The sequence below is a fragment of the Thunnus thynnus genome, chromosome 23 (assembly GCF_963924715.1).
Source record: "Thunnus thynnus chromosome 23, fThuThy2.1, whole genome shotgun sequence".
NCBI classification, from domain to species: Eukaryota; Metazoa; Chordata; class Actinopteri; order Scombriformes; family Scombridae; genus Thunnus; species Thunnus thynnus.
Genome location: NC_089539.1, coordinates 3,811,409 through 3,823,627, shown reverse-complemented (window position 1 = coordinate 3,823,627; position 12,219 = coordinate 3,811,409). Strand labels below are relative to the sequence as shown.

General features: G+C 40.5%; 1 protein-coding gene across 2 annotated transcripts; it reads right to left on the bottom strand.

The window, feature by feature from the left end:
• Positions 1-457: 457 nt before the first annotated feature.
• Positions 458-8,456, bottom strand: samm50l (sorting and assembly machinery component 50 homolog, like). 2 transcript variants are annotated; one of them, XM_067581549.1, is made up of 15 exons: positions 8,385-8,456; positions 6,531-6,644; positions 6,004-6,105; positions 5,808-5,895; positions 5,420-5,526; positions 4,873-5,003; positions 4,212-4,299; positions 3,909-4,037; positions 3,751-3,822; positions 3,249-3,335; positions 2,965-3,035; positions 2,561-2,628; positions 2,106-2,252; positions 1,785-1,926; positions 458-1,436 (listed from the first exon to the last, which is right to left on the bottom strand). In XM_067581549.1, the coding sequence occupies exons 1-15, from the start codon at positions 8,385-8,387 to the stop codon at positions 1,391-1,393; spliced, it is 1,395 nt and encodes a 464-aa protein (XP_067437650.1). In that variant the 5' UTR covers positions 8,388-8,456; the 3' UTR covers positions 458-1,390. The 2 variants fall into 2 exon arrangements, with proteins under 2 accessions (XP_067437650.1, XP_067437649.1); XM_067581548.1 differs by lacking the exon at positions 8,385-8,456 and adding an exon at positions 7,680-7,851.
• Between the last annotated feature and the right edge of the window lie 3,763 nt (positions 8,457-12,219).

The following is a 12,219-nucleotide window of genomic DNA, read 5'->3' as shown; positions in this document are numbered from 1 at the left end:
CAACTGCCTCACACAGGTTCCTGCAGAGCAAAGGTTCAAATGGTCAGCTCACAACCTGACACACTGACTCATTGATATCATCTGGAAAGGAGAGTCCATTCAGCCTTGTTATTACACTTATGTCACTTTCAGGTTAGACCGCACACTGTAGATCTGATAACTTCCTGCTGGTTATCAAGCTATTATTCCACAAATTGGATCCTTTGTACCATAAGGCAATAAATCTACTTATCAAATTAAAATGCCGCTACACCTTTGCAATGTTGCTACAAACCAAAGGTCTTAACTTGTATGACAGGTGTAAAAATTTTATAAACCTATTCAAGGTCAGTCCAAGCCTTAATAAAGAAAAATAACTCTATTTATGGCAACTAATAAATATCAAATAAATCACAGTGTATTTTTCACATGATTGTTGAATGTGTATTCAAGAAGAAACAAAGGATCCAAAGAGAAACCAGGGGAGCAGCTGTGATTTATTTGTGTACAGAACAAAACAGCTTCAACAACATCAAAAAAAGACTAACAGTAAGAGCACTGGTGGTGGATGTTGCTCAGGGAGGGGTGTGTGTGGGGGGGTGCAGGGGGGGTTGTGGTTCCATCTCTGCTGCTGGCCCGAGAGATCAAACCGCTGTTCTTCTCATCACAACGGACCGCTTTGGCACGAGGGTCCGTTCCTTTCTTACACCTCCCTTTCCATTCTGATTTAAAAAGTGCTGGTTTCTCTTGGTTCATTCCCTCGCTGCTGCTGCAATCATTCAATCACGCAGCACAAAATCGATAGATATTCAACAGGTCACGAGAGTGTGTGGTGCGCATTTAACTGTCAAACAAAAGTCATCCTGGAAGGCAAACAGGGAACATACCCAAAATCTCTTAACATTCTGGAAAATAATTTACTTTGTGTCACCACAGGGAACACAGTGGGTGAAATCACTGCTAGATGACTTTTGCACAGACGAGGTGCCAATGCTGGAGAGTTCCTGAACTACATCTCTACTATGAGAAGAGGAGAAGTGTCTCCAATTAAAACTATAATTCAATGGTCTGTTGAATTAACAGACCATTCCTGACATGCTGTAGGATTCACCATGATTGTATAATTGATAAAAGTTCCTTGTGATTGTTGCTAAGGAAATAACTCTCAAATGACTCTCAAAATGGGTGAAAGAGTGTTTGTAAAAAGGTTTTCCAACACTGGCACCTCGACTTCAAACTGTGTGTATCAAAGGAGGGTTTGGGGGGTCAGGCACATTTCCCCAGGACATAGGACCCATGCTAGTGTTACACTCTACAACAAGTTACAGGTGACAAATGACAAGACGATCTCCCTTTTCACATCACAGCCTCTGCTGGAGTACTGAATACTGGGGGCAGTGGAGTGATGACATTACAGGAAGCGAATTCCTGCTCCAAACTGGACTCCATCACATATCCTATGAGAGGAAGGAGGGAAAAAAAGGAAGAGAAATTAAAAATCATCCTAGAATGATTGCTAATTTTAACAGAGCAATGTCACACTACACACTACACCTTACTAAACCTAAATCACAGGAGGGTGTGGACGTGTGGTCTGTTGTACTTGTGACCAGGCTAGTACAACGAGCGAAGTAAGCTGAATACCAATAACTGTAACTGACAGGATTATTAGCCTGGATGTAGTGACACACCTCTCAAAAACGTATATATTTTTCTGGTTAAGATTGATGCAGAGACAAAATTGATGAGTGTTAAAAACACACTACAATCATGAGTGTAGTTGAGTAGTAGTCCATGGCTCCTACCTGTCTCCACTCTGAACTCCCATGGGCACACAGTAGTTGAGTTCCAGTCTTGCGATGTTTCCCAGGCGCAGCACAATGCCCGCTCCGTATGACCAGCGAATACACTCAGCTAACTTCTGAAGGTGCGCCCGGGGACCATCACCTGCACACACACACACACACACACAACACTGATCATGTCACACCACAACTAGGACACTGTCTCATTTCTATACCTAATACAGGCTCTCTTACTGGGTCCCTGCTGACTATTAAAATGAAAGCTTTTTCCACCAGTCTGTCTTGAGATCTCTATCTAGTAATATTTTTGAGTCCACCCACCATAGTTGAGGTTGCACAGGTTGCCAGCGTTGAGGAAGAAATGTGTTCTGAAAAGGTCTCCGAAACCGCCCTTCCCTGGTCGGAAGGGCAGCGGGGTGTAGAGGTGCAGACCGCCTGCCCAGTACGCCTCTCCACCCAGATAGTCACCTAGAACATAGCGAGGCCATTCAACCAAGACACAGCACACACATTAGATTCATGTTACATACATACAGCTCCTTACACACCTCTGTTCATTCTTGCACTTTTGAAGTGTTGATAATGTATATTTTTTGCTGTAAGTATACTGTAACTGAGGATAACCACAGTCTTCATTTGTCTCAATTTGAGGAATATCAGAATATTGTTGTTTTGCATCTTAAGGCGGTGAAACCCTGATATATTGAGCGATCTTTGTGAAACACCTACTTCAATGTAAGTTGTTATGCTTGGCAGACAGTGAGAACAGGTTTTACCTTCACTCTGTGGCCCGATGCTGTACATCCCGAATCCTCGTACACTGGTGGGACCTCCGAGGTAAAACCTGGACAAAACACATAAGTATCACTGAATCATCCACTCAGAGTGCAGTTTATCTCCTAATCACATATCTGCCATTTGAAACAAGTGAGGTGATTGGCTTGACATTTAAGGCTAAAAATACAACATAAAGGAAAAAAATTAAAAATTGAGTCCTTCTTAATTCTAATCTTGATATTCAATGAGATGCTATTTATTTTTTTAATGGATGTTTTGCAGTTTGAGATCATTCTCTTCATAAAGAGCCAGTTTGATTCTAATTAGCAGTGCCCTGTTGAGCTCTCCACCAGCAGTCAGTGATGTGTCAAAGCCAGATGACTCTTGGATGAATCAGACGAACCTGTCAGCGATGCAGGACGGCTGTCCTCCGATGGGATAAAGCATCCCACCCCACAGAGATGCAGACAAGACCTGAGAGGACACAAATGTTTCCTTAAAACACACAAAACCTCACATAGAAAATATTCAGTATATCATAAGAATACCAAAAGAACTATTTAGTAGTGCTTTGTCGCCCCCTGGTGTTTAATGCACATTTAAAGGTCCACATTTATCAGCACTATGCTGCAGCTGCTATAAGAAAGTCCTGCTGAATATGTTTGGAGTGACTTATTTGTGTCTTACTGAGTCCCAGAAGAGCCGTCTGTTGACCTGCAGCTCAAAATCCTCTTTCAAGAAGCTGGCATCTCCTCCTGTGTACCCGGCCAGCTCCTGCAGAGCAAACACACACCTCAGTTTCATGCATGTATCACTGCACTGAACAAGGTGAATACGTCCAGTTGTTTAAAAAGCCTGACAGATATGAAACGTCTTTTTTTGATAAAGAGAGAAAACAGGTAAAAATGCGTTACTCCCTGATTTTGTTATGGTTTCCAGTGTCAACCGCAAAACTCTACATTTCCTACCAGCTCAACCCTGATGTTTCAAAACATAACGGTGAACTGTGCTCATCAGCAGTGAGCTTCCAGATCCACTTTATCATGTTGTCCTGATGAAGCACCAAAACACAAAGGTTTTAAGTGCCAGCTTACCTACACTGCACTTTCTTATCCTCTGAACACATCATTTATTTATTATTATTATTACTGTGCATGTATATGGACATACAGTACATATGCAGACTTACCTGGTTGATCCGCAGTAAGGCACCTCTGCTGGGGAAGATGGCAGAATTCCTTGAATCGATCGACACGGTGTGCTGCAAACCAAACCAACATAAACATTTCCTGAATAGAGAACACATACGCTGTAGGTTTACTAGTAGTACAAGGCTTCAGAATGTACCGAGAGGGCAGATTTCAGCGAGTGTCCGCTCTCCTCTCGCACGGCGAAGGAAGCGCTGCGTGCCAGACAGCCCAGCTCCCTCCATACACCCTCCCACTTCAGCGTGTGGCTGGTCATCCCGAGAGGAAACTGCAGGAGGAGAGGAAGTAAATCAACTACCTTTAGCTGCTGGATGTGTGTTTATAATGTCTTGTCAGTGTATTTCTCTATGATCATACTGTATATCTTGTTTGTGCTATATGTGAGCTGATTTTCAAGTCAACACACACACAGGCACACGAGCACACATGACCGCACTCTTACGTTTAGTTCTGCAGACAAGCCTCTGTCAGTCTCTTTTAAGGAGCTCCATGGGAACTGGCCGGTGACTTTGTACATGTTTAGGGTGAGGCTGAAACAGAGGACAAACAAATAAAGAAAAACTCTTCCATGGTGGCACAATCAAGCTACTACACACAACAGTTTTTATGAAATAGTTTTGTAAAATTTTTAAATTGTTCGTTTCTGCCTGAATGAACACAGGTTTTATCAAAAAATGATATGCTTAAATGAGAACGCTTTGAGGAAGTCATATTTTACATTGTAGCCCTGTTTCTTTAGCCGATATTTATTTTCTTTCTGGTAAATTGTCAGCATGAAAAGTCCTGCTGAATGAACTATTAGCACTTCCTGTTTGCACTGTGAGCGTGGATGTACAGACGACTGTCACTGGATTACTTTGATGCTGAAGAAAAAATCTGATGATTCTAAGGAAACATCTGCAATTATGAGGATCATATATATCTCTGTGTAAGCTACGCTGAATCTATCCGTGAGTTCACATTTGACTGACTTATGAGAAGAACATCTTATCTTACTGATGCAAATTCCCTCCAGCGGGTGCAAAGGGTTAAAGTTGCAGCAGCTGTTGCTCTATGTGACAGTTTACGATGGATCTGTGTTGCTGACAGTGTTCTGTTCATACTTGCGTTCAAAGTGTCCAGGCTGGGGCTTGAAGAAGGACAGGCCGTAGGACGTCTCCTTCGTCCCGTAGGAGAACTGGAAGGTGAGTTTCTCAGCTCGACCCAGCGTGTTGGGCAGCTTCACACCCAGCACCTGAAAGACAGTAAAGAGGGTCACACACACACACGCTGAGAGCTGATAACATTTTGTGTTCATTTAGGCTAATATTTGTTGTTGTTCAGTTGTTAATAACTGTGATGATGATGGTTTTAAACTAGTCTGTATTCACTGGAGGACATGAGAACTGATTAGTTCAATTGTGATGCTTCCCTGTGAGATGACTCAAGTGCAAAGGGGTTAAAAACAACAAAACTAATTTTCAGAAAATGCACAAAAGGTCAGATATGTAAAGATAACTTTGCATTAAGCTAAAAAATGCTTTCTTGAATGCTAGTGAGGATTTTGTTGGTACTTGATAAACCTCACAGGTAACCAATGCACTGATGCTCCACTCTAAGCCTAAAACAAAGAGACTGACATGAGTCATGTGGAAGTGTCGGTTGTCTCACCATGCTTCCTTCATTATTGCCGACCATGGTGTTGTAGCTTCCTGTCAGCCTCTTTATCTCTGTCACCTCAAAAGTTACATCCAGACCATTGGGCAAGGCATCCACACCTGAGGAGAGAGGAAATAATCAGAGTAAAGCTGGACAAACAGCCATTTCATCCATAGAAATACACCATACAGTCCCTTTTAAAAAGAAAGAAATTCCCAAAACTGATAGAAATACAAATACTGATCCTGGGCACTGACAGACAGATGAATTCAAGAGCTAAAGATGCATGTTTAAATGTTCCTCAGAAGTTGTTTTTACCAAATTTTCACATTTGAGTTTAGAGACTAGAGTGTGATTTGTATGCGTCGTGGCTCTTTGTAGGAAGCAGTGAATCAGTTACCTTCAGATGTATCGATAAGCACCTCCACATCTTTAAAAATCCCCAGGCGGAGCAGCCTCTGTCTGGCGACGTGAGCCTTTTTCATCACCTGTGATCACAGAGCTCTGCACTTAGTGAAACTACAACTTCATGCAAAAATGAAAAGAATCCTTCAGAACATAAAGTCTCGCCTGTGAGTCATGTCATAAATACGTACATCGATGAGGTTTTTGGCGTGGAAAACATCAGAGATCTCATAGCCCAGCAGATCCTCTTTAGTTCTCCCCAGACCCTGGATGTTGACGTGTTGGACGATCACCTGCAGTCAAAGATATTTTATGTGGATTCATTCTACATCACCGTCATCGAAAGTGGATTCGGCCTTTATACAGCTGACACTGCTTTTGTCCAGCTGCAGGTGTTTCCTTGACTAAGAAGTTTAAAAAAAGTCTTTTTTTTGCACTTGAATGCTATGTTTCAATTGAAAGGACAGTTACAGGCTTTTTAGTACAAAATTCACTGTTTTTTGTTATTATCCTCGTGCAGCAGCTCAACAGGGAAACAATCTCTTTCCCTTTGAAGAACAAAGAGAGAATTTTGTACTCAAAAGACTGAAACTTTGAACAATATCATCTTGATTTGAATAATCTGGAGAAAGATCATCTTAAGAAAGATAAGCATTACATTTTTTTAACGACTACGATGACTAACTCCTCATGACTACTACTAATTTATTCAACTCACATCTTTGTTTTCGAGGATCTCCTGCTTGGCCTCCTGCTCTGGCTCTGGAGCATCCACAAAGTCATCAGGGTTGACGCCCAAGTCTCGGCCGTGCATTGGGAGAGGATCCAGACTCTGCACCGAGGACAGATACAACACTTTATAATACTTGAATCACTCGCAGGAGATGAAACATAACACCCTTGCAATTAATTCTACGTCTTTGTGAAGCAGTTTTCTGTCCAGAGAGGAGTTGGGTCCACTCAGTACTCATTCCTGAGGCTGTGCTTTGTGTTGGTCTGTATTTATTTATGTTATAAGGTGAGAAAAGATAATTGTTCCTCCTGTTCACACTAGCTATTAAAAAGTCCCCTTCAAATGTGCTTTCAATGTAAGTGATGAAGCTTCATATTATTATTCATATTATATATTTTTTTAAATGCATTTTTGCACAGAAGGACTGAGGATTTTGGCCCCCCATCATTTACTTTGTAACTGCATTATGAAAGAATCTTCTAATGGTCAGTATGAACAGGAGGAATCATTACAGAAAGAAAACCTGTTGCAATGTTCATTTGGGCTCCTGACTGTGGTTTTAAGACAGACTGGAAAATTTGAGAACGCAGTCCAATACAACGACAAAAAGCTATGTAAGGCAACTGTCTGTAAGAGAGAGGGCAGGAAAGTCAATGGGTGGGGCTTTAAATAAGCGTGTCTGATGTCCTACGACCAGTGAATGTCACTGTACAGTCTGTTCAGATGAGTAGGAACTTTGAATAACGAAGACAGTTGACTTGTCGTATACGGTACATAACAATACTTATATAAGGTTATGGAACTAGATATATTCTGGGATTTACGGTAATTGAAGCGTAGTGAAACAGTATTGCCGGAGAGTGGAATGATTTTCTAAAATTATTACGCTGTTCTGGGTTAATAAAATGGCTTCTCAAATCTCTCTTCTTTGTAAATACCACCTGAAAGCACCATCAGTGTCCCAGTTACCGCAACAATATGTAAACCGAAGAACTGTATGGATAATATAACATTATTTCATTTTGACAATACCTCCCAGCCTGTAACACTGCAGGCTTCAGCACAGGCTGGCGGGGAGGTCATGGCAAATAAATAATTGGAAAGGAGCAGCTGTCAGGAAGAAACGAGGTTTACCTTAGCATGGACTGTCCCCATGGTGACTACCCGCTTCTAAAAGCCTCTTAAGTCGGTACTCGCTGCTCTGCGCGCAGGTGAAAACTGATAAATGACAGCGGCTACTTTCTCCAGTACCAAACCCCCTTCAAGAGAGACGCCATGACAGTTGGTGAGGTTTCGTGTTGTGTTCGAGTGCTCCTCGTAATGTAGACGACTATAACTTCAACTAAGGTCTTTCTTCTCCATCTCGTTATTTATAATTCAGAATGCAATTTTCATGTTTTACATATGACAGTTCCTACATATCTAATGTCCTTGGGTCACCTGTTCATGACATTTTGGCTTGAAATTATGAAAAATGCAGGGCTATTGTACTTAATTGTGTTAATTTTATCTTACAATTTAAGCAACACATAGCAGAAAAACGTCGCAAAACGAGAGGGCGGGCGGCAGCAGGGTAGCAGGCCATCATACAGGTGTGGATACATGAGGCAAATTTGGGGTAACTACTGTCATTCTACAGTAGTTAATGCTAAAAAGTCCAAAGGCCCTGTCGCTCCTCTGAAGGAGCTCCATAGATATGATGCTAGGCCTGTAAAAACAGAGTGGCCACAGTTGCACAGATACAATGTTGCAGTCATAGAGCACCGGGAGTTGTTAAATGTTACAATGTAGCAAATAAGTGGCGCCAAAAAGCGGAAAGGAACGAAAGTCATTGCTAACCATGAAAAACCTTTTGCGCTTGAAGGCAACGCTCGGTCTTCTTCTTCTTTGCGTTTTTTTGGCGCATTACAATACTAACTTTTAGATGCATACCGCCACCCATCGTACCGGAGTGTGTAGAACAGGCTCAAGTTTACATTAGTTTATAATAATAATATACAATAAGTATATACGAGATAATATTGTATTCTATTGAACAATCCGGTGTTTTCATCAATAAATTTGTTACCTCCCTCTGTGTTTCCCATACTTTATCTCTATTCTCCAGGTGACTGCACATTTGCTGTTCGAGCCCTCAGACTGGAACGCCCTGCATGAGGAGATCAGGCACGTTAAATCGGTGCCACATTTTAAATCAATCCTCAAAACACACTCGTATGAAGCTACTTTTAATTCTTGATTCCTATGCTTTTATTTCTGTTCTCATTTTTACTTAATTACTTTTTGTCTATTTTCTTTATTCATTTTTTGTTTTTACATTCATATTTGAAATTGCCCCTGTAATGCTTTAACTGACAATTTTGCTTTTTTCCCCATGATTTTCATTATTTTACTCAATTTCATGTTTGTACATCACTTTATAACTCTGTTTTTGAAAATCGCTATATATTATATTATTATATTCCCACTCACTGAACTGAAACTCCACCGAACATTCAGTTCAGCTTGCTAGCTAGTGAACTGAGAATGGTCTTTCATGAAGGATAAGCCAGTGACTGTCTATCACTCAGGACTCACATTCACATTCATGAGTGAATGAATTACTGGACATGCAACGTTCCCTCACAGTGAAAGGATCTGAGACAGTCTCAGCCACCCATTTTTTTCATATTGCAGGTTTCACAACGCATTGTAAACTATGAAAGGTGGTGAGATTTTCAAAAAATTCAGTGACTGTCAAACATAACCTAGCTCATTTTAAATTCATTCAAAATTTAATGAGTACAGACGCAGCAATTTTATTTATGTACTCCAATACTATCCTATGTGTCATATTGTGTCACAATTTGGTTTCAGGCATGCATCACAACAATGAAACCATTCCATAAACTCTATAAACAAACACTGAAGGTTCTGGATAAAACTTAAGTCACTTTCAGGGACACACACCAGACTTAAGACCAGTTAATTGGGGACGGCTTGTGCAACTGAAGACAAAATCCGTGTCCCCAGTTGGTAAAATGCTGATTTTTAGATCAGTGGTTAAGGTTAAGGTTAGGGTAAGTCTCCAGGAAATTAATCTTAGTCTATGTAAATACCCCAAAAGTGACTTAAGTAAACCTGTGTATGTGTGTGTGTGTGTGTGTGTGTGTGTGTGTGTGTGTGTGTATTAATCTAGATAATGTCATATATTTGGATTGCAGTCCAAGATCAGTGCTGCTGAATTTATTTTGCTGTCTTGAACACACCCTGCAAACAAATCATGTTCGCTCACGACTGACTGAAAAATGAACGGATCATTTCAGGAAATGATTCAGTTCAGTTCGTTCACCCAAAAGATCCGTTCTTTTGAACGAATTGTTCGTGAACGACAAAACAAACAAAGCAGAGGCTGGCGGTTTCTGGGAAATAAACACTTGTCAATTGCAGTTTCAACAGAATGAATGTTTAGTAGGTTCCCAGCCAGCCTCGGGCCCGCCTGTAAGCATTCTTGAGTGCTGTAGACTGTAGAAGGTATTAAAATGTCATCAGTAAAGTTGTAACTAGACATAGCCATAGGGTCTGATTAAAAAATGAAGTTTTGCATATGTGAGTATTTTGAATGGCAGACATAATGAGCTAACCTCAATAAAAGCACTGTATTCATTGATACCCACATAGAGTTACTCAGAATGAGATTTTGAAACCTCCAGGCTCCTTGGTTTTGCTCCAGAGGCCAACAATGAGGAATAGTGGTTCAATTTAACTGTTAGTTTATTAAAAGAACTTTGCAAGTAAAACCACAAAAGTCATTTTTATTTAGATGGTTTCTGATATTTGATTTGAATGAATAGTTGGGGAACCTTTGACAAAGCCTGATTAACCAATAGGCGCTGGGGCAAAAATGACATGTCGACCCCTATTGTGTCAGTGTCTGATAATTAAATGTATTTAATTATCTAAGATTGTGCACAATGCTTTAACAATGTAGTGACACAGTGAGGGATTTACACTAACCAAGCACTTCATTAGGAACACCTGTGCAATCTAATGCAATCCAATACAACAGCTCTGCCGTAAATTCTACATTTATGAAGCTTATACATTTTCAGTTTTTGTTGACATTGTCAGAAAGGTGATAATTCTACTTTATGTTCATTATTAAGGTTGCAGTGGGTGGTGGTGGTGGTGTACTGGAGTACATTATATTGAAAAGTGTTCCTAATATTTTGCCCCCCATGTATGCTAATGGAATGGACAAAATATTAGGAACCCTTTTCACTTTAATACACTCCAAGTAGAATTATCACCTCCCTGACAATGTCAACAAAAGCTGAAAATGTAGAAGCTTCATAAAAGTAGAATTTATGGCAGAGCTGTTGTATTGGATTGCATTAGATTGCAACAGTGTTCCTAATAAAGTGCTCATTTTGTGTATATGTGGAGGAAAAAACAGATGTTTTCTAGAAAATGGCAGAAATGTATCACCTTTGCCGCAAAGAATAAGGACACTGTCATATCTCAATCTGGATAAATCTGAGGACAATATGGACATAAAGTCAGTAGACCAAGAAATTGCTTTGTTCACCACCCAATCTCAGTGTGTTAGCATGCTGCATCTAATAGGAAGCTTCAGCGTCCAAATGAGTCAAATCAAGTAGATATCTCTAAATGTTAGAGTCTTTTTAGTGCCAAAGTCCTTCTTTTTGTTACTATATTTCCACCGCAGCTCAACAGAGAAACACTGTCTGAGGAAACACAAAGAGGGAATTTGATGCTAAAAACGGCAGTTATCCACTTGATATGACTAACTCAGACTGCTGAAGCCTCATATAAGCTTTTCATCAACTTTTAAATGTATTTTGGCACAAGATGACTGTGTGGACACACTGTAGATTTTGGCCTCCATCACTTACACTGAAAGCACATTTAAAGTGGATCTTTTAGTAGCCAGTATGAACAGGAGGAATGATTACATTTCAGTTTTTATTGTGTTTTTGTGGTGCATATTACATAACAAATTTGCAATCAGTCTAATCACCACAAACTATTTGCAACACAAACAATCTGAGGCTGCGGGCCCTGGGCCAGTTGCCCACTTTGTTCAATCAGTAATCCACTCTTAACCATTTATGCCACTAGGTGTCAGTATTTCTTAATCCTTAAAACCTCCTTAGACTTTCAGTAGCCTCTCATGGCTGAGAAAGACAGCATATTTAGAGATCCTTAGTTGGATACAAAATCTACTTGTGACCCCTCATCAAGCACTGGTTATGAGCAATTTAGCCAACTGACATTGAAGGATTTTCCACTAGTTACTGAATATTTAACAAGAAATATTTAAAAAAAAAAAAAAAGAAAGAAAAAAGCAAGAACAAGAATTTTTTTTTTCTTCCTTTCTTGCCCTTAGTTCATTCTGTACACTGTTCCCTATAATAGGAATTAGAGTTTTTATTTTTGTCGTGGATTTCGGGGTTTGGGGAACCCTGAGTACCATCATCATGACTCTCAGTAGGCCCACATGCTCTCTCTCTCTCTCTCTCTCTCTCTCTCTCTCTCTCTCTCTCTCTCTCTCTCTCTCTCTCTCTCTCTTCTCTCTCTCTCTCTCCTTTCTACCGGCACAAACAAGCCAATCACAGGGCTCGGGTTGCTCCACTCTCCCCTGCTGTTCCCTCTCTCTCTCTCTCTCTCTCTC